The sequence below is a fragment of the Caloenas nicobarica genome, chromosome 2, assembly GCF_036013445.1.
Source record: "Caloenas nicobarica isolate bCalNic1 chromosome 2, bCalNic1.hap1, whole genome shotgun sequence".
Taxonomy (NCBI): domain Eukaryota; kingdom Metazoa; phylum Chordata; class Aves; order Columbiformes; family Columbidae; genus Caloenas; species Caloenas nicobarica.
This window is the reverse complement of record NC_088246.1, coordinates 26,619,536-26,647,132: the sequence shown is the minus strand read 5'-3', so window position 1 is coordinate 26,647,132 and position 27,597 is coordinate 26,619,536. Positions and strand designations below refer to the sequence as shown.

General features: G+C 41.4%; 1 protein-coding gene across 1 annotated transcript in view; it reads right to left on the bottom strand.

Annotated features, from left to right (window-relative positions):
- The window catches only part of COL1A2 (collagen type I alpha 2 chain), a 40,670-nt gene extending 14,399 nt beyond the window's left edge, over positions 1–26,271 (bottom strand). Inside the window, exons 1-32 of the mRNA XM_065627146.1 lie at positions 26,082–26,271; positions 23,892–23,902; positions 23,257–23,274; positions 22,549–22,584; positions 20,807–20,890; positions 19,403–19,459; positions 17,399–17,443; positions 17,245–17,298; positions 16,863–16,916; positions 16,419–16,472; positions 15,870–15,923; positions 15,539–15,592; positions 13,824–13,868; positions 13,521–13,574; positions 13,366–13,410; positions 10,773–10,826; positions 9,190–9,288; positions 9,060–9,104; positions 8,848–8,946; positions 8,254–8,307; positions 8,045–8,152; positions 7,123–7,176; positions 6,919–7,017; positions 5,993–6,046; positions 5,508–5,606; positions 4,675–4,728; positions 3,996–4,049; positions 3,816–3,869; positions 3,663–3,716; positions 2,835–2,879; positions 1,024–1,122; positions 191–298 (exon numbers count right to left, since the gene is read on the bottom strand). Coding sequence (XP_065483218.1) covers positions 191–298; positions 1,024–1,122; positions 2,835–2,879; positions 3,663–3,716; positions 3,816–3,869; positions 3,996–4,049; positions 4,675–4,728; positions 5,508–5,606; positions 5,993–6,046; positions 6,919–7,017; positions 7,123–7,176; positions 8,045–8,152; positions 8,254–8,307; positions 8,848–8,946; positions 9,060–9,104; positions 9,190–9,288; positions 10,773–10,826; positions 13,366–13,410; positions 13,521–13,574; positions 13,824–13,868; positions 15,539–15,592; positions 15,870–15,923; positions 16,419–16,472; positions 16,863–16,916; positions 17,245–17,298; positions 17,399–17,443; positions 19,403–19,459; positions 20,807–20,890; positions 22,549–22,584; positions 23,257–23,274; positions 23,892–23,902; positions 26,082–26,151 — 1,968 coding nt within the window. The 5' untranslated portion in view covers positions 26,152–26,271. The remainder of the gene's footprint in view (positions 1–190; positions 299–1,023; positions 1,123–2,834; positions 2,880–3,662; positions 3,717–3,815; positions 3,870–3,995; positions 4,050–4,674; positions 4,729–5,507; positions 5,607–5,992; positions 6,047–6,918; positions 7,018–7,122; positions 7,177–8,044; positions 8,153–8,253; positions 8,308–8,847; positions 8,947–9,059; positions 9,105–9,189; positions 9,289–10,772; positions 10,827–13,365; positions 13,411–13,520; positions 13,575–13,823; positions 13,869–15,538; positions 15,593–15,869; positions 15,924–16,418; positions 16,473–16,862; positions 16,917–17,244; positions 17,299–17,398; positions 17,444–19,402; positions 19,460–20,806; positions 20,891–22,548; positions 22,585–23,256; positions 23,275–23,891; positions 23,903–26,081) is intronic.
- Between the last annotated feature and the right edge of the window lie 1,326 nt (positions 26,272–27,597).

Genomic DNA, 27,597 nt, shown 5'->3' with positions numbered 1-27,597 from the left:
TAGAAAATACTGTCAGTCTGTTAGACCAACAAACCCTTGACTTATTGACTACTAATGAGTCATCATGTAATACAGTTTCACAGTAAATAAGTCACATGGAGATAACCTGCGGGCTTTTTAAGTTAATGAAATCCAAACATCTCCCAACCTGTACATGCCATAACAAAGCAGGTTAGACCATCCACCTTACCTTTTCACCCTTGCCTCCTGGAACACCAGCAACACCTCTCTCTCCTGGGATTCCACCAGGGCCAGCAGGACCAGGACCACCAGCAGGGCCAGCATTGCCAGGCTCACCCTACCAGCAACAGCGTGTCATGTAAGACAGGTCGAATCATTCACACAATTTTGAACAAAATTTTGTCATTACTACTTTGCCCATCATTCTGCTTGCTTATAAACAGTGTGAAGTAGCAGCATTTCATCTTAAGATACTTTACTTTTACTTTTTCAGCTAGTGAGGGTGCCAGATGTCAACACTCTGATTCTGTGGGCTCCTGAGCTTTGGGGTGTTCCATATTCTAAACTAAACTTTTGTGGAAAGACTACCCACAAAAAATCTTGAAACCTAAGCCCCATATTCAACTAGCATCGAGCCAACATTATTCTGGTAGATAAAGGCTCATGATTGTGCTAATGTTTTGGGGAAAATACTGCTTACTAGACACAAGAACTTCCTGTGTATAAGGTGGGTCTAAATAGAAGTCAGCATGAATTTTGCCCAAAATCTTGGACCCTATCTTAAACCAGAATAATAGTATATCCAGCTGACAAGTTGTATTCAAAATGATCCCAAACCATAGTTCCCCTCCCGTTGCCTATAGTGCTAAACTAAAACCTTTAATATTGGTGTGGACTAGCCGGGATGGAGCTTTACTATGTGAAGAAATGACCCAGTGGGTATATATGGTGTATAGATAACTACCTGTTACTAGTAATCACTTATGCTCTCAGGAAAGAGGGTTTTGGATTGACTTCATCAGGGATTCCACAGGGAGGCAATGGCAGCTGGAAAAGGCGTACCTTGTTACCATCAGGGCCTGGTGGGCCAGAGGGACCACGGCTTCCAATGGGACCAGCAGGACCAACAGCACCGCTTTCACCAGGAGGACCACGTTCACCCTACAGGAGACAGTCTGATTTGAGTTTTTCCTTGAATTGTTCTGTAGCTTAAAGGCTTAAGAGCACTGACCAGTAGAAATGACAATGCGACACATTTTTAGCTGAACAAACCTTTAAGAACTGTATTAGAATTGTGCAGATATTAACTAAATTTGACATAAGAATTGGCTCTAGCTTTTGTCAAAAATATAGCAAAGTTAAGTACTAAAGTCTTGCATCATCATAACGGCTGACAATTAAAGTACACGGACTTCTTGAACATGGATTTTGGCTACTGTGCTCATTCTGGTAACAGTGTCTTGCATTCTATTGTCAAATGGAGATTCTTATATGAATTTGAGAGCAGATAACAGATTCTAGTGAAATTAGAGGCATGGTAATTGGCAAACAATTATTTTTACAGTGGCAAATGCCTGGTGAATATTGGAGAACAAAGGCTAAAGCCTACTAATGTGACCTGTATGTTATACATGTATAAGGATAAATTCTGAAACAGAGGTCATCTGGCGACGTGGAGGTAGCCAGGAACTGGGCTTAAATGCACAATAGATCTAACAAAGGTAGAAATATCAGTTTTACTAAAGGAATCTCAAATTATCCCAGTGTGATCAAGCTGGACATCAATGAATAATCTGATAAGGCATATTGGAGATTTTTAGTTATGTTGGAGAATCTGGGAGTTTGAATGAGAACTATAATGTTGCCAGAAAACCGACTCAAGGAGAAGTACCATACTGCTGAAACGTGCCAATGATGCAGAATGCTAACTTATGTTGTACAGATGTTCCCCAATTAATATATCTTTTCATTGTTTTTACATATATTTTGTTAATGACAGGACAAGCAGAAAAGGAAGAAAGGTATTTATGAAATATGCAAATACCACAAAGGTGGAAGCTCTTGTCTGTGTAATATGCTGGCATATTACCCAGAAGTGAACAACCTGCTGTCTGCCTATCACAGTAGAAGTGGCACAAAATTCAGGAATGAAAAGTACCAGGCCATTTATTTAGGTACAAAAATGAGTATTTGTGCTGTAAATGGGGGGATTCACCTGGTGAAAATGACAGAAGGGGAAAGGTGATATACAATAGCCAATGATATGATGCAGACATGAAAAAGGCACATGTGATGGGCACAAGCAGTGAGGTATTTTTAGGAAGTGTTGATTTTGTTGTACAAAGAATCAGTAAAACCTAATTTGGAGTACTGAATGAAATACACTCTGGCTGGGTACAAGATGCTTAAGATAAGCCAGAGACAGATAAGCACTACTACAATGATAAAGGGAACTTGACTTGGATAGATTGGCAAAATGAAAGTTTAAAGAGGACATTGTTATTAATGCAGCCTCAGGGGACTAAATATAGGGAGGAAAAGTGCTATTTAAACTGATTGACGTGAGTGAAAAGAGTGAATGGGAATATTTGTCATGACTACATTTAGTCTGGGAATCAGAAGAAAAGATGAAGCACTAGAAGGAGTTTAAATATCAACCTCTTTATCAGGTGATTTGGAAAGCAAATAATTAATCAAGCATTTTATAAACTACTCATTGCTCTGCATGAATGGGACTTCCCTGCCATGCAGGATGGCCTCCCCATAAAGCTCTATACAGGTAAAAGAATAAAGTGAAGTGGGAGGTATAGTTACTATTATTATTGAACACATTATTGAGACAGTCTGTACTGAATTTCAGATGAGTTACTCACTCTTGGGCCAGCAGGACCAGGGACACCAAATTCACCATGAAGACCCTAAAAGAGAGTAGATGTATTGGTAAAGCTTATTTCTAAAGCAAACTCATTAGCTTAAATTGTGCTTTGTTTCTTAGCAGTAAATAGAAGTGCTTCTCAAATTGAAGCAGCATATTGAAAATCTTCAGACTAAAATGCACAATTTCTCAAAGCACACCTGAGATAATAATTTTTCATCTAAAGAAAGAGTTAGCTATTAAATTCCAAGCTCGTTTTTCAGGTACATGCAACGTAAACTCTAGGGACAGAGAGGGATGTAACTATAACTTTAGGGTGTTACGACACATAGGATGCACAATTTGCAGATTATATCACATACTTTAACAGGATAGAACCTAGAGCCTGAATTACCACTGAGCTACCTCAGTTGTATGCCATTGTAAATCAATTGATGCGCAAAAGCATACAGATTGAATAATACAGGTTAGATTGAACCTTGAAGACTTCAAAAGAAATTTGAAGTAAAATATTTTTCATGTACTGACTCGTCTGTTGGAGGGGGTCATATTTTATTGCTGCTCAAGGCCTGAAAAGCTAACGATTGGCTTTGCTCAGTTTCGTACCAAAACTTTGAAAAAAGTAGTATGTTGGAAATTCCAACAAACCTTCTTCGTTTGTGGCTAGCTTTAGCAAAAGGAGCTATTAAACTTTGCATATAACACAGATTGCTTTGCTTTGGCAAATGGACCCAACAGGCTCTTGCTTCACCACATGTGCAATTGTAAACATAATGCTTATGCAATGTTCTGCCCCTACTTGTGGAGTACTGTATCTGTCACTTACCCTTTCGCCTGGTTTACCAGCTTCACCAGCTGGACCCGAGGGACCTGGCAGACCCTAAGCGTAAAGAAACAAGAATACAGATTAAGTTAAGACAGAAGCACTTCCTACTTTGTAAACCATAGATAAGACTGAGCAGAGCACACAGTTACTTACCTGGAAGCCAGGAGGGCCAGCGGGACCTTGTTCACCCTTTCCACCTTGGTTGCCCTGGATGAAATGAAAAACAAGCGATTAACTTGGAAGGAGGAATACAGGACAATGGATTTTAAAATGGGAAGTCCCGTGAATGAAAAGTAAATCACAAATTGGATCTGTGAGGAGGATGTTACTTACAGTGACTCCAGGAGGACCTTGAGCACCGTTGTTTCCCTCCGGACCAGGAGCACCCTAAATGTGTTCAAATAGAAAGCTGTTATCAGTTTTGATTTGTTATGAATAATACTGGTTTTGTTATGAATTTGTTATGAATAAGTGATTCTGTGTCAAAATTAAAGGTCTCCAACTGGGTATTTTGAACTTAACCATTACTTGTAAGAGCTTCACCGTCAAAGGGTACTAAAGATGCTTACAATTTTTAATTCTGGTGACTGTTTTTGTTATTGCAGCACATTCACCCTTAAGGAAAATTCTTTTGGAATTACAGATTATAGGAACCTTGCTGATAGCATTTTTCCCACAATAGACCAATTATTTGGTCCCTTAAATACAAGAAGGACAAACTAGAAAACATGCACTGTCCTAAAAAATTTGCATGGGGTGTGCTATTTTTTCCTCTTCATAGGAAGCTAATACTGCATAATGAATTACCCAATTAATACCCAAGAAGGGTAGTTTTCATTTTTCCCTTAAGTAATAGTCCCCACTAGCATGAAGCTAGGTGAATGCATTCCCAAGTGCTTTTCTATTTCATCATCTATCCATGCTTGCATAAGACAATGCTATCTCCTTACAGAGGTTTTCAAAATTTACTTTTTTCTCTCTAGAGGTTGAAAAAGAAAACATATCCACATACCCGTGGGCCAGCAACACCAACATTGCCTCTTTCACCAGGTTTGCCAGGTTCACCCTGAAGTTGAAAGAAAAAGATATAAAAGTTAACCAAGATTTCATATTAGATTCAGTTTAAACTACTAAACAGAGACCGATTCTCTCCTTGCCAGAAGTTTTATTGTAATATTTCTTTAACCCTAATTAAAACACCCACAAGTGCAATCTGCCATTTTATCCACTTAGAAAGAACAGCTCAAAATAAAATGTCTTTTCAAAACTCAATTCCTTTATTTTTTGAGATCATAATTCATGACACTCTGCATAGTATACTATGCAATACACTATATATATGTCTGCATGGGTCTGTATGTATAGCAACACCACAAATCCAGTAGATGATTCTTGCTATCTGTGGCCTCTGTGTGGCAGGTCAAGAGCCCCACTGAAATCATTGGTAGCTTTTCGTCTAAAGTGAGTGAGCTTTGGATTGTGCTCCATAAATAACAAGACTCTGGAACTGAAACTTAGGCCTGGTAGCCAACCTGTACAGAGCTTTTACTGAAGAGTACATACAGAAATGATAAAATAGACATGAAGAAATTATAATATAGACATATATTATTCTAATCACTTCAATGTCTAAACATGCCTAAACTAACTACATTGTTTTCCATTTTTTTAATCATATTTTAGAGAACTGGAAAATAATTTAAAACAGAACTCTTGAATATAAGTGAATGCCATCCAATAAGCTGTACAGGTCGACACAAGATGCGTTCAATTGTTAGAGTCGGGGACCTACAGATTAGTCTGGAAATACGTTCATAGTAAAGAAAGTTTCTGTACTGTACTTACAGTGGGACCTTTTGGTCCAGGGAATCCAATGTTGCCAGGCTCACCTCTATTGCCAGCTGGACCGATTGGCCCAACCCTACCATCTGCTCCAGGGAAACCCTAGAAAAAGAAACCACATTATTAAATGGCTGGGGTAATTTAATTAGAGTGCAGTTTTAGGAAAAATGTGTACTGACAGGAAGCAAACGCCCTTTAATTTTAATCACTGCTTATACATTGCATGCTCATGCATTCTTCCATATTTCTCCTTTTTGCAGAACTGTGAATTTCTCCTTCCCCTTCCAGCACACAGGCTAGATTTGAGACCCATGGAAATGAATGGAAAGTTTCTCACTTATTTTTTGAGTAATATGGTAGTAAAATCTTGCTGGTTTTACACTGGGTTGTGTTAGAGCTCAGTGCTGAGATCTCTGCTTTTTAAAATCTCAGTCTACGTCTATGTTTCACATGCAATGGGGAAACAAAATGAAAAGCAAGGTACTTACAACAGGACCTTCCTTGCCAGCAGGGCCCGGGCTTCCAGGTTGACCTGGGAGACCCTGAGAAAAAAAGGGTTTCATGTTTTTAGAAGGAAATCAACTCACCCAACAGTTAAACAATTTTTTTTTTTCTACATGTATGCATACACACACACAGAGACACTAATGTATCAATATACACTGTGGAAACAGGACTGTATGTCCTATCAAGTTTACATCTAAAACACACTGAAGTTTAATTTGGTGGTGTGTGCTCCCATGCCAGCTGAAGATCATTACAGGTAAGGACCTGTGTCACTCAGATAAATTAAATTAGGCTCTATATAGCAGAAAATGTGCTTAAATATTTGCAGATGCCTAATAGTTCACATGTGCATTGAAAACTCTTTCACTTCATGGGGTGGGATGGGAAAAGAAGGAGTAGATCAAAGAAGACAAAATACAATTACATGCACATAATCTGGCTGCAGCCAGCACCATGAAAAGTGGATGGCTCTTCTGCAAAATAAAATTGAAATAATTGAGATCAGCAGATCAGCCATCTCACAGGATTTTAGCAGGGTTTGCTTTTATTTTAGTTAGCTATAGAGGATGCACGCATTTCAGCTGTGATCTTAATGATCACATTCTGTAGATAATCACAAGTGGAACCCCCTCTCAGATGTCAGTGCTGAATCCAGTACAAGGGTGCACTGCTCCATGACAAAGCAAACAAATGCTACCACCTACAAAAGAAGCTAGTTTCAATAAACATTTTGATGCTTCTTAGTAGTTTCCTCAAGAATGTTTTTTCGATAGAGTGGTGGAAGTGCCCTAATTATGGTTAGCACAGGCTGAATTTTTGCAGTTGGATTTCTGAATAATTCTTCCCTAAATTTTAAGTAATTTTCTTTTTGCATAGTTCAAACTTACACCACAGAGTTCAAACTTACTCTTGGACCCATAAGACCAGGCTCACCAGGACGGCCAGCATCACCATTAGGACCCTTGGCACCAGCAGGACCAGTAGCACCACGGCTACCAGCAGGTCCCTACCAAAATAAATAAATAAAATTAGGCAGAGATAGCAAAAAGCATCACACATCTGTATATAAAAGAAGATGGTTCAGAAGTAGTGACCCAGACAAGAATCTTACCATTACACCAGCTCTGCCATCAGCTCCAGGGAGACCACGAGATCCAGGCACACCCTGCAAGTGAACACAACACACATCAAGAAAGGGAAAGACATCAATCTGTTCCTGTAAGGTGCATAATGCTTGCTAAATTTCAGCCTTCCAAGCAGGTCTGCTGAATTTGAGGTAAGCGCAGCTCTGAGCACACGTACCTCAGTGTAAAAGTATATTGTGAAAGAAATCTCTCTCACTTCCTTTAGATTTCTTTAAATTCTAATCTGCTTGTATCAGAACATTTTCACTGTTCATTGTAATCTAAAGGTGGCTCTAGCCAGCAGCCAGGATCCCACAGCCTGGACCGCACTGTTTCACTCTTGCTTCTGTGCGGAGTTACTGGCTTCTTTATGACACTGTGTATCCTACCCAAAGCACAATACTGAATCTTTATCTCTACCAAAAAAACCTGGTGGAAACACTGTCTTTTTTCCTATTATTTTCCACTGAAGTCCTGCTCTTGCATGAAGCCACCTGAAATTCACTGAGTTGTTTCCTCACCCAGTGAAAAGGCTTCTAGGCACTCTTGAAGACAATGAACTGAAACCTTTTGCTTCATGCTACACGTGAACCAATTATCTGATTTAAGCAGTTAAACCTCATCACAAAGCTTTAAGAGTAATCAAAGAGAATGCACTAAATATTGCACAATAGATAAATCAAAGCAACCTCTAATTACTTCAGGGATAAGATAGTACACAGCATTAATACAAAGCAAAAATAGATTTGCTCCCAACTAATCAAAAGGCTCAGAATGGCAAATTATCTTTGCTTAGAAGCATTAATGTAAATTTAATTACTCATAATTACTTAATTTGCATTTCTGAGTCCAGCTTTATCTCCTCTTTCCTTTTTGCTTCTACTTCTGGAACATAAAAAGAAAACCTACTCTTAGACCAGCAGGGCCCGGGGGACCAGCAGAGCCAGGTTCACCGTTGCCACCTCTCTTGCCTTCCTCACCACTAGGACCAGGAGGGCCAGGGGGTCCAGCAGCACCCTATTTCGAGCAAACAGACAAAAAGAAGAAATCAGATGCTGTGTTGCAGGTACTATCAGGCTTTATTCATCAAAACAACCTTAACATATTGCCATACTTACAGGCTCACCCTTGTTACCACTTTCTCCCTTGGCACCAGCAGGGCCTGGTTCACCCTAGAGTCCAAAACAAAAAGAGAGCATAGAATTAAGCATCATTCCAAAAATCTCTCTTCTACCTGAAGAACTTTTACATGAATCAAAACGCTCTTTAATCATCCACTGCCATGCATGCCTCTATTTCGAGAAACGGTCAAGTAATATAACTGTATTTTTGGCTTAACGGACATGAAAATAGACATCTTAAAGACACTTAGAAATGGCAGTTATTGAACAACGAAACATCCAGGGCTGATTCCTCTACTGAGGATACCCACTGAGGGCCTGATTGTGAGATTGCTGCCACATCTCTCTTGGTGGTATCAACATGGACAGAGCTTAACAGTCCTTTTACCCAAAGGGTGCAAAGTGAACCTCTTCAGTCTCAGCATCTGAAGCAGGCAGTGAGACACAGAAATGAACCACAGTGTTTAATTATAGTGGAGCAAGACATAATGTCTGCCTTAAAGCCAAAAATACACCAGAGGAAATATTTTACAACTGTGGACACTGTGTCCAATTTTCAAATGAAGACATACAATATAAAAGGTCACTTACAACAAGTCCTCTAGCACCACTAGGACCAGCGGGGCCAGGAGGACCAGGAATACCACGGGGACCGGGCAGACCAGGAGCACCAGCAACACCAGGAAGACCCTGTCCAACAGAGGAAAAAAAAAGTATTATAAGTCCATTATCTTTCCTGTTGCATTAAATGATTTTTTTTTTTTTTTTCCAGAGCAGACAAGTGTGGGTAAGGTTGTACTTACAGCTGCACCTTTAGCCCCTGGAAGACCATTAGCACCAGGGTTGCCCTATTAAGAAAAATAACAATACTGGTTAGGTCGGAGTCTCATGTGCACCTGTCCAACAATAGATAAAGTCTGGCAAGTTACTTACTGGAGGGCCAACCGGACCACTAGAACCGGGAAGTCCAATCTCTCCTCTTGGACCAGCAGGACCAGCAGGACCAACATGACCAGCAGGTCCAATTTCACCCTGTTTGAGAGAAGAATAGAGCCCTCTATCAGCATACACAGTGTCAGGGCAATAGTGGAGCAATCCTATATCAGCCTGACATTAAGAATACTATTTGGTATACATATTCCCACTTCAGAGGCCAAGAAATCAAGGAGCTGAGAGCTTTTATTGAATTTTAAAGGCACTGAAGCTAGGAAGCCTAGCTAGGCCCCATCAAAGCTGATGGCTAGCATGGGAGCCATAGATGCTCAGCATATCTAAGAAGCTAAACTATCACTGAGGATTACACAGAAGGTTGACCTAGAAAATCAGGATCACAATTACAGTCTTATGTGCAGCCATGTGCCTCCGGCACTGGCCTGAAAGGATGCATGGTGTATGAGACCTAATTGACCATTATCTTGTACCTTAAGATGCCATTTGCACTGAAGCAAAATGCAAAATGATGCCTGATCAGAGTGCTGGAGGATAGTGTTCACATTGCAGTAAGTGACAGGAAAAAGCTTCTTGGCTTTACTCTCAGAAGCTTGTAAGTCTACTACCAAAAAATGAATATGACAACTTCTCTTCAGCAATTCTCTGGACTAGTCAGAGTTCACCTTGGACACCTAGGCAGTCTCCTCTTGAAATTACGTGCTATAACCACACTCACACCTGCACCAGAGAAGACTTCATGGTTTCCTAAAGTCTTGCCTTTTGATAAAAATAAACAGAATGGGATCTCAATTTTATCTTGTGTTCGCTGCAGTTAATATTAAGAGGTCTAGCAAATTGTTCTTCTAAAGTTGATCCAGATAAGAATTTTGTTTGTTGTGACCTGGAGTTCATGCATTTGTGTTAAGGACGAAAACCTGTATCACACTACATGTCAGTGTATGCAGCTTTGAGCTTCTTGGCAAATGGCGAGTGCACTATATGGGACACTCTTGTCCAAAATCCTCCGTCCTTCCTTGGACAGAGTAAAATTCAAAATAATGAGAGTCTTACCCAGGTTAAAAAAAGCTAAAATCAGAGTCATAAACTGAATTATTTAAGTTGCAGTCTGCAAGAGCAAAATGGTATTGCTCTAAACCTGAAAAGTTTCTCCATTGTAGTTTCAAGCACTTACACTGGAAGGAGTACAATACTCAGCTGCAGCTTCTTGGCCCTCCACTACTTCTGTAAAGCAATGTAAACTGTTACTCTGGTTATTTATTGTGATCCACGTTACCTTTGTGAGGTGTATACAAATGCACCATGTAAGAAGTAGTAAAAAAATAGAAAGAGGTTATGTGTCTTCCTGAACCTGCCTAGCATCAATCTTCAGCTGGGAAATAACTCCTATATTTCAAATTAGCATCCGTACATGATTTAACTAAATACGACAGGGATTCACCCTCAACCTGATCCTGATAAGAAAGCACTCCCATTTCAGATAAGGTGTTTTTTTTGCTGCCTGGCAATACTAGTTACTATATTTCATCTTCACTATGAAATGTACCACTAGAAGCAGATATTCATACCTTAGCACCAGGAGCACCTGGGAAGCCTGGAGGACCAGCAGCACCAATAGGGCCCTAGGAAATGAAAGGGAAGCAGTTGTGCAAAAGTATTCAATGATGACAACGACAGAAGTATCTTGCTTGCTGAAGTAAACAGATTTTTAAAATGTACATTTACTTAGACACTTCTGCCCATTACCACCTCAGAGTATCAGTTGCCTTTTGCAACTTCAAACTGACAGATTTGGTTCACTACAAACGATTAAGAGCAAGGTCAATGCTGAAAAACATTTGCAGTGCAGCTAACAAAGTGTGAATTAAGCAATGACCGGTAAAACCTTGCCTTGAAGCCAAACACCTGAGAAAAACTAAACAGAGGATGAGTAGAGGCAGGCATCTATCTGCAAAGCAAGATGTCTTGCTCTACAGTCCGACAAGGAATGAATGAAGGGGAGCGCCGCACCCTGCAATGGCAAGCATCAGGTGGCTGTTTCCAACACACGTACTGTGCAGGGTACCTCTGCACGCTTTCACACCAGCAGTCTTTCTGGACTACTGGTGACACACAAGAGCACTGTGTTGATGACAGCATTTGTCCTTCTTCACACGTGGGAAGAGGGCTGGTAAGATCTCTGTACCACTTTACAAGCCAGTGCTTGACACAATTTAGACTGAAGTCAGTAAGAATGTACTAGAAATTGGATTAGGCTTAACAGCAGCTGGGGTCAGGAGTTGATTCTAACATGTGAATGTATTAAAACTCTTGATTCATACCCAGAGTATACTTTTTGAGGCAGGGAACACATGCAGCCCCAGTGCCCTTTCATGAGACTCTTTTCTTATGGCAAAGTCAATGGCATGTCAGCTTGAAGAGGACTTCCACTGATTCTACTGTGTCTAGCTATTGCTGTGGGATTTATAATTGTGATGGGACAAGCATCCTAGCATACAGTACCCAGACACTACAAAGGAAGATATGCTGATGGATTCACAGCCTTTTTTATTCTTTAATGTACGCAAGTACAAATACAGAGTTTTTCTTTAGTTATTAATGAAATATTCAACTCATTCATAACTATTGGGGATTGATATCCACCTTTTTTTTTTTTGTGAGCTAACATCTTTCAGTTATAAAACTGCCTGGCAAACTCAAGGGAATAAAATGGGTCAGCTGGTGTAGCAAAGAGGAATTGGCTTCTGACATTCTATAACCTACTGTGGTTGTTACAAACTGGGTACCTGGAATTCTCAGTGGTTTTGCATAAGAATTAAAAAAAAAAAAGACAAAAAAAGACTAAATGCCCTGTAACATATGTATGAAAATAGAAGCTTTCTGAACTGCCATGACAGTGACTCTTTTATGTTTATATTCCCAATGGCAAGAAGAATATAACAATATTTCTTGTTTAGTTTAAAAAAAAAGAGTGTTAATAAACAGAATGTTTACAGCATCATAACCTAACTATGTGTAAAATAACTTTAGCCTGGTGTAGATGCTGGGACCCAATGCAACTCCCTGCTGCTGCCCATTCAGAGTAGAACCTCTGAAGCCAGCAGCTCCAGAATATTTTTTCTATGGTAACTCATTTGCCTTCAAGGTCGCTAAAATGCTTTGGTTCTACTGTGAAGTATAACATCAGACCTTGGCTATAAGGTCTCTATTTGCCTGCAATTCAAATGCCCAGTCATGTATATTTTTCAAGTATCCAATGTGGGAGAACTGAAATGAAATTTGTACTTCTGCTAAAATTCCACGCTGTTAAAACATGACAGACATTTGCAGTGACAAGTATTAAAATCAACTTTATCAAAATTGACAGAACCAAGTACATCGTCATCATTGACTCAAATTTTGAAGGCAAGAAGGAAGAAATATCCTAGGCTATTCCTCATTTTTTTTTCTTTACAGCTTTTAAACTATACCCTTGTACACACATTTATTTCACTGAAATAAATCAGGTTTACTGAAGTCAGTGGTATGCTATGGCAACAAGAACTCCCTTAAAAAGAGATAAATCTACATTGGATTAGCATTTATTAAAATAGCTATTGTTTACCAATCAGATCAGGACAGTTGGACCTCTCTGGCCTCTCACACTAGCTCACATAACTCAGATATCCACGGTGAATGAAAAAGCTTAACTCCTGTTAGTCAAACAGGACAAAATTGCAGGCACAAAGCTGTGTCCTGGAGCGCATATGGTAGTTTCAGGATGTATATAACTGCAGTCATTTGCAACACACGCCTGGTATAGACCTCTTAAAAGGTATGAAGTCTTTTTAGTTTTGGGATGAGAACCGGTCTGTTAGACTGTTGGAAATGAGGATTCTGTTCATCAGGTGTTTCCCTATGAACTCATCATTGCAAATGAGAGATTATTTGGTTCCTTTGATACAGATGTGTTTAATATAAATCCTCAGGCTCTCAGGATACTGTCTGCAAAGAGCTTATGTTTTAATATTTTTTTTGCGATGGCCTGACAAGCAACAAAGAACTGTGTTAAAAATGTCCACACAAACAACTTCTCAGAAACCCAAGAAATCCTCTATAAACAGAAAGAGGGACACAAGGCCTAATGCAACATTATTGTCAAGGATCAAGACTGGAACTTACAGCAGGTCCAGTGGGGCCAGCGCTGCCATCACTTCCACGAGCACCCTGTGAGGAGAGAACATGATAAACAGAGTTTGAAAAGAGATTCAAAGATCAGGGAAAGCCACAGTAAGTGGCTGATCATGATCACAAACAGACTGATGGAAGCCACTTACAGCTGGTCCAGGGGCACCTACTCTTCCTCTCTCACCAGGGAGACCACGAGCACCCTGAAAGAAAAATCAAAATAACTTATTTATACCTATTCACTGAACAAAGATGTATAGATTTTGGTTTTCTTCTGCTAAGTCTCTATATGAGGTGTGTTGCAGCCAGACAGTTCTGTTCTAAATATTTGCATAATATTACATTAGAGTATCTAGCAAGCTGGAGTGTCAGTGATGATAAAAATTGACCAAAAAGCTGGCTGAGCCATATCTATCAGATTATTATTTTCCACTGCATCAGGAAATACTTACAGGTTGTCCTGGGGTACCATTTTCACCAGGGGCACCAGGTTCTCCCTATGAAAAAGAAAGTTTGCAGGCTTGAATTACTTAAAGGATGCGTTAGACAGATAGCACAACACCATCTAGAGAGATATTCAAGTGCTGAATCCTACTGTCCTTGTCCTGTATCACTTAAACCACAGTGTACAATAACATCAGGTCCTGAGGGTGCAGAGGCTGTGACTGTCCCTGCATACACTGGAACATGGACTATTGGAATCCTTTTAGAAGAGAAGGGCCAGAGCAAGTTACTTCACTTGCCAAACTCAGTTTTCTTTACCCCTTTCTTTATTCTGATATTTAGTCTGTAGCACACACCTAAGAGACAGGGCCTAGATAGTCAACTACTCATTCAGATCTATCAGCCCATGTTTTTTTAGCTAGAGCAGAAGCACAATGATGCTTTCTTTTCCTTAGGTTAAGGTGCCAAAGTTCCTGTCAAATGGCTGGAAATAAGAATCTGCCTCAGGTATTTTTAACTTCAGACCAATAAAGCCGAGATATGAGTGACAGCCATTAAAACATGACTCCTCTCCCTTTAGTGTTTAAGTGTTCTCAATAAGCCTGCAGTTGGTCTAGGCTGGTCTATGGTGACAAGATTTGTCCTAGAGCATTGGTATCCTGAATAGACCTGATGCACGTAGTGTTAAATGCTGCAAACAGCACAAGTTTTTGCATTCATCACTACCTTTAGCATTGCTATGCGTGACCTTGACTTATTATGCTTGTGTTTTCCAGTCTGATTAGCACTCTTACTAATAACTCTACTTAATTGCTTTGTCTGCTTTTAATATCCAAAGACTGGGCAGACTGAGTGCTTGCTATGTCATTACCAAACTTTTTCTGGAGATTAACAACTTGCTGTGATATTGGAGAATGCTATGTTACAGTTAGTAACTCTAAGCAAGTAGTGCCAAGCTCTTAGAAACAAGCAATAGGGAGAATTAGTATTTAAGTTTTTCACTGTTATGTTAAAAGCTCTTGAATGCACATCTCCTGTGAATAAGTCTGCAGAGTTAAAGTTCCTACAACTCAATGCTGCAGTGGTGTTTTTTTAAGAACACTGCTATTAGGCACTAAGGTGGAATGGGAGAAGAAACTAAGAGAGGGAGAGTTAGCTAAATATGTTTCTAGACCATGTTTAAAAACATTGTTTTAAGGATAATGTTCCCAAGGTGCACTAATCTGAGTAAGGTAAAAGGAAAAACACTGTGAAGATCAAATAGCCTTAACTCAGAAGAGCACTGCATCTATCCAAAGTTTGAGCAAAAAGCTTTACACTAGAGCATGTCTCATACAGCAGAAATTTATAGAAAAATGTGATGTTTTCATTTTAGCGTATTTTACAAAAAAACCCCACGAAAACCTAAAGTACAATCCATAGAAAAGCGGAGATATCAAAAATCAGTTTAAGTGCTTCTGGATAACCAATTATAAGGAGCCAAATTCTGCAGCTCTTATTTACTGAAAGTACTAACTTGACTGAGGGCTCAAGAATAAGGCCCCAGGAATAATTTCTCATGTTAAGGTGCACATATTTGTCCTGCATGGATCCACTGACTTCTAGATTATTGCAGCTGGGAAATGTTTAATGACAACACAGAAGACTAATTGGAGAGGACTTCATACGTCTTTCACTAGAAAGATCTACAAATGCATCCTAAATTTTTAGATTTCATCTTTACCTTGGTGCCAGGAGTACCAGGTTGTCCCTTTTGACCATCCAGACCATTGTGTCCCTATATTGAGTAGAAAAATAACATTAAGTATATATTTTCCCACTAATACCTATACACGAACTCTTAGTCTTGTAAGGTAAATCCTTCTTCCCATACAAAATGACTTCGTAATATAATTTTTTAATCACTCTTTCATATCAGGAGATATTAAAAACTTCAAAGAGGTTCATGCACTTAGAATACATATTCTTAACTTTTAGAGGATTTCCAGGGATTTTCAGTACGCTGAAGTGTTGTCAGTCTTAACTATTCAGGGAAAAAGTAGGAATAGACTCACCCTAATTCCCTTAAAGCCGGGCAGACCAGGAGTTCCAGGGAAACCACGAGCACCCTAAAAAGACACAGCACATGAATAATTGTTTCTCATATTATACACTGCAGTTAAAAAGAAATAAAAGCATGCCTTTCAAGAAAATTAACAAGTAGATTTGGGCCATGATCACTGAAGTGAGGAATTCAGTCCATTCCCTAACCTCCCAGGACCAGACTTGTTCCAAGACTAACAGTAATCACCCTGATTTTCCAGTTCTGAATCTCAGAAGTTTCATGCATTAACATGTGATAGCACAGCTGTTTTAGCTTTCTACGCCAAGGTGCCTGCTCACCTGCTCCTGTGTAACTCCTCACTATGTCACTTCTGTTACTGATTACACTAGCTTTACTGAGGGGGGAAAAACACAAAACAAAACGGTAACTATATGATAACCCTGAAGGTAAGAACTGAAATGCATATAGGGAATATTACTAGACTGTTAATTCAGATACAGCATTAGATTTCATTGATAAGAGAACTGTTTTGTAATGTATGCAGTAGACTGCTACATACCTGAGGGCCAGCAACACCTCTCTCACCAGGTCTTCCAGGTTTGCCAGGGTGACCCTAAAAAAATGCAGTAAAAATGCACTGAGAAGGAAAACTCATTTTATACAACAATTATGTAAACCATTAAAAAAAGAAGACATCAGCAAAGTTTCTCTTTTTCAATAAATACAGAGAGCTTGTTAGCTTTCAAGTTTCCCTCTTCCTGTATTCAGAAAGCTAAATAATGTATTTGGAGAGGTTGTGAGGTTATTAATTTTTCTATACATTTCCAACATACAGCATCTCTTGTACTATAAAATAGTTGTTTTAGGAGTTTATTTACTCTATCCAATATTATAGTACAACATAAAAGCTATGGTCAATAGAATGCTTAGCTTAACAACAATCTAATGTTAAGAGTTGAGTCAAAGCCCCAAAAGAGATGAGGAACATTTAATAACAACTTACATCTTCACCAGCCTTTCCTGGAGGACCAGGGGGACCACGAGGACCCTGGGGACCCTGTTAGAAATAAATTGAGAATTACATAAAGCATCATTCTTCAGATAATCCTTTTCACTGGTTTCCGACTTGAGTTGGGGCATAGCTGGAGCCTGAACTGAAGCAAGGTCCTTCCATCCTAATTGACTTTGTACTTTATGATTCCAGTCTGAAGGAGTCTGAATCTCAGTGTTCAGTTCTGTTTCTGTAACAGGATCAAGTAGGAATATGCAATTCAAACATCCAAGGACATGCATATGGACAGGAGAAATGGGCCTAAGAATCAGAAGCCTACTTTGGTGCCCCATTTCTAATGCTAACAGTGTCTATATGTGAAACCTGTACTTACTGTTTGACCAGGTTCACCAGGCTCACCAGGAACACCTTGAAAACCAGGAGGACCCTAGAAGAGGAGGGAGATTTTGTTAGTGTTTGAACAGGCTATTTTGTGATTTTATAGGCATGTTAATGTTAGTCAGTAGGAGAGATGAGACTGTACTTACAGGGGGTCCAGACGCTCCAGGTGGGCCTCTAGGTCCCATTAAACCCTAGGGGAGAAAAATTGCAAAATCTTAAAAAAACCCCACCACCATTACCCAAACTCATCTATAACACCAATTCCTGGTATTACTAAAATATCGGTAAGCATTACAGTTTTCGGTGTGCAATGTCCACAGCAAGTTAGAGGAAGTTAAGAGATCTGCCTGAATTTGCACAGGCAGTCCAAGTGCAAACAGATCTTCTAATGACAATGAACTAGCACAGAACCCAGTGAGATGATTAGGAACATACCATTACAGCTGAAAACCTTGTGATGAGGCTTCTTAATCTATTCTGGCTTGTTAGCAAATCCACTGGTTCATTCTTCTACGTACCCTCTCCCTTACTGTGCATGAACTTCCCGAGTTTAAAGATGAGGCTCATAACAACACATTAAGAAAGATTGTATTTTTGGGCCTGTAAATTTTATCATGATTTTCAGGAAGTGTTGTTGGAGGAAAAGATTATTAAATTGGTGAAGAGGTAAAAAGGAAAATAAAGATATATAAATGGCAGTATTGCCATGAACTGAGAGGTTAACACATAATTTTGGAAAGAAATCAAACAACTCTTATACATATTTTGTCTACATCTATTTCAAATAATTATCTACTTCTACATAAATATTTCATTGTTTTCTGGTTTTGATTGAATTATCTTCATTTTGCCTCCCAAATAAGCTGCTAACATATTCTCCTTGACTGAAGTTAGAAGTTACATATATCTTGAAAAAAAGGGTCAAAAAAAAGGGAAATTTCCATAGATTGCTGGACTTTCTTAACAGTTGTCTTAAGCTTTACTAAGCAAGCAAACAACTTTGAACTGAAATTTAATTAAGGCTTCTATTGTCCAAACAAATTTTAATGAGATGTTTCAAAATAAAACATTATGGTTTTAATTGGTTTTAAATGTTCATGGGAACGCTTTTAAAAAGATTTTCGCATTACACGATAAAAATGACTTACTTTTCAATGGCTTACCTATCTTTCTTGTAAGCAATACTTTTTATCTACATCTACATTTTCTGATTTATTGTCAGACACTAAGGGCAGAACTTGATTAAAGACACTCCTATTTTCCTATATTTAGTATCTAAATGGATGCGAAACTATTTTCAAAAAATTATTTAATACTACATTACTTTCAGGAACAGAAACAAGCATTTCACCTAGAATAATCCTGGGCAACCTTCATCCTTGCTGCTCACGCATCAGATGCATGGCATGTCATGTCAGTGTGTGTGCCGAATTCAACTCCATATTCTGTTATCTATGTACACTGAAAATATCTGCTAACATCAGGAAGGGATAGAAATTCATGTGAAGAGGCAATAGGCTCATTAAATTACATTTGGACACAGTATGCAGTAACCGATAAAGATTCCTCCTCAGAATAGTCTTGTAGTAGCAAGGACTGACATTCAGTTGTTGAGAACCGAAGGTGGTGGCCAGTTTCCTACCAGAGCTGTGCAATACAAGGATATCGAAAGGGTTGTACAGCCATGGGAGAAAAATGGTCACCGACTGGAGCTGGGATACCGAGTTACTTTCTAGACCTATGTCTGCTTTAGAGAGCAGCTTTGCAATCAATCTCATTCTTAAAACACAATCTTCTGTCTCAATATGGCTAAAGTAATACTGTATCAAAGTATGCGTGTTACCTGACACATTTGAGATTCACTGATTCATAAAGGTGTGGTCAGACAGACAGAATTAAAGCACAAGACTCAGTAGTGCTATATTGAAGTTAAATATACAGTCCTAAGACCATATTTCAAGTCCTAAGACTGTATTTCAAACACTTCACGTTGCCTTCCATCATAGGATCAGATTACAGTCTGACTCAATGAATGATCAAAATGCTAATTTTAAAACTATGCTTTGCATTAATACATCTGTATTAGACTCAAAGGAAAATACTAAACACATTATCTGTGCAAGTTATCAAGTGCTAAATCATATACCTACCATAGGTCCTGGGCCAAAATCAGCTGCTTTAGATGGATCATACTGAGCAGCGAAGTTCTGTAGGAGATAAAAAGTTTGAAATTAAAATACCAAAAATTTTACTTTAAAAAGTATTTATGATTAGCATTCTACATCTGTCATCTGACTTGCTATACTTGCTATATGGTATGTTGAAGTAGCATATGTAAAACTTAGTAAATACGGCCCTATTATAAAGACATTTCTATTCCCTTCTTTCCAGAAAGACTTGATTTTACTAGGAAGATCCTTTCACACAATGGCCTCAAATATCTAGTAGTAGTGACAGAGAGGTGTTGCAATAGTGTGAACTGAAAATTAAGAATGTAAACTCAGTCCTCATTTAAAATTGAAAACATTCTGGAAACCCTCAGATAATTCTGCCTATTTTCCAATGCAGGAAGTTATGCATATTTTTTCACCACATCGCTTAAGTAAAATTCATGTACCCGCCCTGGCTGGGTATCAGATGAGGTGGGCCCTGCGGCTTCAAAAATATCTGGGGAGCATGCAGCCTCAGAAACACTGCCCTGGATTTTTGATCTTTTATCAATATAAGTTTGGTACACAAATATACATCTAGTTTTGTAGATTACACTTTCCCTCTTCGCTAGAATGGAAAAAAGCTCTATACAATGCAGTTGAAAACCCTTTTCTTGCTTGGTTTTATTAGCATATTAAAATAATGGAAATTAATTAAAGCAGTTTGGGGTTTGCTAACAGGAAGATAAACTATTGCTATTCATATTGAATGCAAATAGTATTCTTCCATGCAGGAGGATTTACGAAGCTTGATCAATATGACGTCTATGTCTTCATGTTCCACACTGTGCAAGCTAATGTCAAGGAAAGAGTTAAAGCCAGTATTCTGCAGAGAATACTTGATGGACACTTCTGCAGAAAGTGTGCATGCGACACTGTCCACATATGCTCTGCAGCATGAATACAGATAAAAATGAAAAATTCTAAAGGATGATATTCTAAAATTCTAAAGGACTTTTAAGTATGGACTTTTAGCTTAAGGGTAGTCTTCTTCAATTTATTCCAATACAGTTGCTTTCTCCTGAACGCAGCCACAAAGTACCATTTCTTTTCCCCACCTGCTTAACAGCACAGGTTTCATTGAGCTGATTCCTAATTCATACACATTATGGCTGTATAAATTTAATGCTAATTAACAGGGTTGATTTGCTCCTGTGCTCCTGTGCAATATACATCCCAAGGAGAGTTTCATTGCAACTGGGATCAGGAATTTCTTTCTGATCAGAAGAGAATGTTTCCTCTACTCTTCAATGCAACACCAGTGTTTTCCAGCAGATATGCATTTAGTCTTAGCCACAAAGCACAGATTATCGGTTTCAGAAATAGAAAGTTTGGATGCCTTACTCCGCCAAGACCTGGAGGACCAGGAGGGCCTGGAGGACCTGGTAGACCATCTTCACCATCTCTGCCTGGTGGACCTGGTGGACCCTAGAGTCAAAAAAAAGGATTATAAATTGAGAATTACCAGTGGCTAAAGAAATCTCTGAAATGATAAATTCATTAACAACCAGGCACTTGCAGCACACACTACAGCAGTGCTATTTATGCAGTTTCAATAAATGGCTAACTTTAGAAAATAAGCATAGTCTGAATTTTCATTGCCTTGCCACACCCTGTATCAAATACTTAATGTAGTTTCATATTTGAGAAGATTTATGGGGGCAATATTGGATCTATGCTACCCAAAGTGTAACCTCCAAATTGGAAAGTTTCATTTTAAGTGACCAAATTTTGGACCCATGAACCCCGGGTCACCCATGTGGACTCACGCAGCCTGTCAGGCTCTGTTGGTGAGAGCCTAAAATTCGACCAGCTGAACATTGGCAGAGGTCAATCCTACCGGTACAAACTGACATAGATCCAGAGTAACCCAAAGGCCAGTTTTTAACCAGTCTCGACTGTTTGCTGGTCTCACTGCAAATTCGATGACAGTGCTTTCCTACAGATATTTGATACAGTCACTCTGCTGCCACTGCCATAACTTTTTACAACACCTTGAAATTACATGTGTTCAGTCCAGCAATATTTGCCCTTCTATTCTTTCATCCTCAATGCACAAAGCTGGTCAAGTTTTGCCACCGTGGCAATTGAGGTGAGGTATTTCATTTGGACTGTATTTTGGATTCAGTTCAGTGCTGGGTGAAATCCATAATAAAAGTCTTTATGGATTTCTAAAGGAGCAGGATTAGGCTTGCTGCCTTCAGCATAAAGCATGTATTTCATTTCATTAAACAAATCTATTTAGTGGTAGCCTAAAGCAAATATCCAGTTGACCATAAAGATATACTCTTCCTAATAGTTCCCTCTATGTTTGTCAGCATATTATGATCTAAGAAGCCTTCAAGAGCTATCTATCAGTACTATGGCATTTTCATTTTCAGAAGATAAAAATGACATGATTACTACACACCTCCCCAATAAGGATGTGAATTTCAGAATAGCACTTTACAAAAAGCAGCAACCATGCAGAGCAAATCAGAAAAGCAGATGTCAGTGATATGAATGAACATTACAACTAAATTCTTGAACTCTCCTTATTTATGATTACTTTTACAGTAGCCTTTAACAGTACAATATCCACTTTGACTAATAGAAAGTAGGTGACAAATGCCTAGCTGCCAAGAAGAGTGCTTTTTCAAACCATCTTCGGAGGCATAGACAATGAACAATCCTCAAAGCTAGCTCTGTCTATTCGGGCTTGATGTAGAGAGCTTATCCATATACCATGTTGTTCAAAGACTGCATATTTATGTGTCAACTTTCCCTTCTGCATTTTCATGCACTATTTCTACTATGGGCAGTTGGAAAAAAGCTTTTAAAACCATCACTTGGAGTGCGAGGCTGCCGTCTGAACTCAACCACATCTGCTCAGGCACAATGACCATGATTAGGCTGGTGAGGTGTTTCCAGGGTATAATTTGGTACCTAGATAACTTGGTTTCTTTTTAATGAAATCATACATGCAAGCTTCTACAGGAACATTCATATAATCTCACATCAATTTCTAAACTTAGTTTTTTCCTACTGGTTTTCCAACAACTGTTTTCAAAGACAACAAACAAATCAACGTCAATCTAATTCCTTACCCTTTCTCCCTGTGGCCCTTTGTCTCCTCTAGGGCCCTGATGGAAGAAAATAGAATGTAATGAGTTACCACGGAAACTCTCCAGGATGATACAGGAAAACAGATACATTAAAAATAATCAGTGTACATGAAAAAAGGAAAGACGACTGCACATGCAGGTCTAATAGCTGTTTTCCACAGACAGCATATTCTTTTTCCACAATATGCTACTGGAAATAAGGTAGTCACTGTCATTACTGTTAAAAGCGTCACTGCACAGGGCACAGAAGTACTTGCAAAGTTGGTTTTAGTGTCTAATAAATAACTGGCTCTAATTTAACTGTAGTAAGTTTTAGAAGTAAAACAGAAATTACTTAGCCTTTTAGACCTGTATGAGTATTGCTGTACTGTTCAATTCATGTAAGTCTTTCCAAAAGAACTCTGGTTGAACAAGAATGCTACTTTGATGCGCTTAGTTCTTGGTAGCCTTAATTCTGCTCTTGTGTAAAGCACCTTAAATCCAATATTTGAGCTTACCCTGGTGTTAAGATGTTGCACCCATTGTTCCCTCCCTTTTACTTCCTACTTATCTCAGTGCTACTCTCAGGGAATGCTGGAAATAATTACTGTGGTCAGATTTCCTTTCATTCAATATTCAACAAAATATTAATCTGTCTAAGAATATCTGATATAATTTCCATTTCTACACAAGAAAAATAAAAATGCTTACCTTTCGCCCTGCAGATGCCTGGAAAAAATAAAGAAGAGAATTTTTAAAAAGATATAATTTCTCCCAATATTTTAAACTAAAATAATGTACAAATTTAGACTCATCTTCTTACATAACTATAATTTTTCTCAGTACAGCATAATTAAGTATGCCCTATGGTTTTAAATTACTATGAAGGCTAGGAGTTTATTACATAGCAAAGATACATGTAACTACATTAGAACATTCTATTGAAGACTGACAATTTTATACCTATTACAGCCTACAAAACTGGTATAAAAAAGTCACACCTGAGTTCTTTCATAATCCTTCTGTGCAATGAAATTTAGACTGGAAGACTGTCTTTAAAGTGCAGTCATCTCCAATCCAAACTGCCAGGTATAATGTCCAGACACCACTGCTCTGTTACTTTCTCCTCATGGTCTTTACACCTATGAAGGCAGTCTCTTAAAAAGGGCCGTCCCACTTGAGAAATTGGGTGGGTACATTTCCAGGCAGTCTCTTCAGGACTTAATCTGTATCTTTCCATGACCATCTTGGGAATTAATGTTAGTAAATAACACTGCCACAAAAAAGAAGTCTAGCCCCTTAATTGAAATTGTGTTACATATTAGATAAAATATAATTATACTGACCTCACTCACATCTGGAAAAAGAAAGAAAAAAAAAAAAAGAGAAGACAATTAGAGTGTGGATTCAGTTATTTTACAAGTTTTACATTTCAGTGCTTTTACATCAAAACAGAGTTTTGTTAATTTTCTCAATACAAGAAATATTTCCTTAATGTATTTCTTACTTTAAAGGTGATTATCTTAAACTGTAAAGACTCACAGGTGAGATTGCAATGTATTTCAAATTCAAAACAGACTTGCTAATGAGATTAAAACAAGTAATATGGTTGATACAGTAAAAAGGCAAATATCTTCTATAAGCCTGCTATAAATATGCTTAAACATATCTCAATGGAAAAAACAATGCACATATATATTTTCACATATGTGTGCATGCAACAGATAAATAAACCCAGACAGGCTAACCAATGTGAAGATATTAAATTGTAGAAGTAATCTTAAATTTTAATATAAATGGCCCAATCTCACTTTTTATGGGGAATGGTTCTACTCGAACATACTCATTTCCACGATTTCGTGCAAAATATTATAGAGTGTAACAGAGAACAGTTCGAAGCCATGAAACATCAAACAGCAAATAACTTTCTCTCTGTACGTTATTTACTACTAAGTACACTCTTGTTAAGTAGCTGGAGATAATTTTCAAAAATCTGTTTTCTGAATCTCAATAAATTAAAAATCTGTTTTGGCTGAAACTTGCCATGGTAAAAACGTCTCGCATCACACTTTAATGCCAGCAATTTTACATTATTACTAATTAACAGGTTGTTTGGTGTTTTTCCACAACGTGTCACTTTGGCAATGTGTGATTGTACTGAATTCAGATGATTCACACAGACCAGCAAAAAAAAAGTAAAAATAGTGAAGCGCTGAACACCATAAAGCACGGAAATGCCACGGCAGAGCACCGGTTGCCTAGACTAACTCACCCTAAAATTAAAAACGCTACTGCCCCCAGGTGATGGTGACCCTGGCGACTCCGCTGTCTCATTTCGAGAGGGGGGAGCGCTCGGTACGGCGGGATGCCCGCGGGAACCGCTCCGTTCTTCAGCCTTTGCCCAGGCGCTGCTACCGCCGCCCGGCACCGGGTGGGAGATGCCCGCGGTGCCCCGGGACAGAACGGCCTCGCCGCGGGATTCCTCCGGGCCACGGCTCCCCTGTCGCCACGCCAGGCTGCTGCCGGCGGGTGGGGCGCGGGGGGCACCGTCCCGGGGACCCCGAGCGGCCGGAGCGGGCAGGGCAGGGCACGGCTGCTCCCCCCCTGCTCCGCCTAAGAGCGCGGCCAAACCCAGTTCCGAGCCAGCCCTGCAGAGGAATGGCAGCGCGGGGCGAAGGGGGGCGCTTCACAGGGTGCTGCCCAGCAGCTTCTCCCCCAGCCAAGTCCGGGAGGCGCGTTTCTCTCCCACGGCAGTGCGCGGGGAGCTGCGCTTCTCCCGCAGCGACGGGGGAGACTGAATCCTCTTCCCAGCGAGCTGCGGGAAGCCGCGCTGCACCCTCGGGGAGCCCCATTCCCTTTTCGCCAAGGGATGCGCTTTCCCTGCCTCCCTCTTCCTCCCTCGTACGGCCTTTCCAGAGACCCTAGGGAGTGCGGGTTCAGTGCGCGGGGGGCCACTCGGGGAGCAGCGAGCACCGTCCCCGCCGGGCTGGCTCGCAGGGCGCCCAGCAGCACGGAGTGCCGCAGCGTTCGCTTCGCCTCCAGGGGGCGCGGCCGTGCGCAGCGCCGTGGGGCAGCGGGTCCCGCAGCGACCCGACCCGCCCGGCCCGGGGGCGCAACGGGGGAGCCGCCGCTCTCCCGCTCCTGCCGGCCGCCCCGCTCCGCAAAGCGCGCCTGAAGTCTCACAAAGTGCAGCCTGGATTCTTCCGCTCGCCGTAAACACTCTCATCCGAGCCTTTAAGCATCTGCGCTTGAATTAGGGCTTTGCATTTTCCTTTGGATACGAGCCCGTCTTTTTTAATTTTTTGTTTTGTTTTTAGAGGGGGAAGGATCTCTTTGGCCTTTTGCCATCCTTTTCTATTTCTGAGGAAAGAAAAGAAGCTAAATTCTGATTTGGGATGGAGGTGGCAGTTTTATGAGATGGTCTCTATAGCTCGGGAAGCTGCAGCTCCCTCTTCTCTCTCCGTCTGGATAGAGCGCAGAGTAGGACAGCCACCCCCTGACACCACCCATGCCACAAACAAGCTAAAAGCACTTACGTTGGCCTGTCGCTAGGTATGAAGTTACTGCAAGCAGCAACAAAATCCGTGTATCCACAAAGCTGAGCATGTCTAGTTGCAAGACATGCAGACTCCTTGTGGTGCAGAGTCCCTGGTCGGTGGTTAGCTATTACCTATGGGACGCAGGCATACAGTCTTGAGGAGTAACTCCAACCTTAGCAGAAACCTGCTGCCCGGGATGCTAAATTAATCAAGCCCCGGTCCGCCCTATTTATACCGCAGGAGGGTCCCGGGGCTGCGAGTCACCGGCGGCGGCGCAGCCAATGGGCGCGCGGCGGCCGCGGGGCCCGCGCGGCTCCCAGGCCGTCACGTGCCCGTGTCTCCGGCCCGCAGCGGCGGCCTTGGCAGCGGCGGGGCGGGGGGGCGAGGGAGGCGGCGACGTTAAATTGGTTCCATGCTTTGAGGACGTGGACACTTTGAGGCTTTCGGAAGGAAAATCTGACTCGTCGTCTGATTTTTTTTTTTTTTTTTTTTTTTTTCCAGAGGCTCCCCCCGCCCCTCGCCCTGCTTTTCTGGGCTGCGCGGCCGGGAGCGTCGCCGGGCGGCCCGCTGGCAGCGGGCGGGAGGGCGCTCCGAGGGCTTTCAAAGCAGGAGCTGTCCAGGGCCTGCGGAGCCTCCCGCCCCGCTTGGATGCCGGCGGGGAAGCGGCCGGGGAAGCCGCGAGGAGGCAGGATCCTTCGCCTGCCCCGCCGTCCCACCGCAACCGAGGGTAAAAGGCAACGCTGCCCCGCACCAGGGGTCCCGAGGCGCCCAGGCCCTCCAGAACGGCGTGCCCGTACTCGTTCACCCCTGCCCCTCGCACTTCCCCGCGGACAGCCGGCCTGGGTGCTCGGCTCCCCGCGGAGAGCAGGGGGCAGCGACAGCCCCATCAGCCCGCTCGCAGCCGACTGCGGCAGCGCCCGTTCGCATCCCGGCGGTTCGCTCTCCCGAAGGAGGTCTCTCCGGCCAGGGCGCGGGCAGAGAGCCGCGAGTTTCTTCTCCCGGCTTCGCGGCCGCTCGGGCAGTGTGCGCGTGTGAAGGGGGAGCCCGGGGTGTCCCGGCAGCCGGCCGTCCCGAGCACTCCCCGCCTCCCGGCCCGTTAAACCGACCCGTGTAACGGGCACGGAGCCCCGCGGCAGCTCGCGGTGCAGGAAGGAGGGAGGGTGCTCCTAGCAGCTCTCCTTCCCGCCGGCCACCCGCACACCCCGCTGGGGGGAAGGCAGGCGGGGGTTGCTTGCCACGTCTGTCCGGCAGCCGGTTTCTCCCTTCCCCCGGGGGGAAGGAGCGGGGGGGGGCGGGGAGCGGGCGACCGCCGAACTCCCCACGGCGCTCAGAAAGGCCAAGGGAGGTGAACAGGAGCTGCCTCTGAGGGCTGGCAGGGACAAGCCGCCCCTCACGGGGGGCAGCGGACACCCGTCTTCCCTCCCCAGGCGACTCTGCCCCGGGGACTGGGGTCAGGGGGCTGCAGTCACTTGGGGTCGCCCATCTCGGCCCCGCCAGCCTCTGAGAGGAGCTG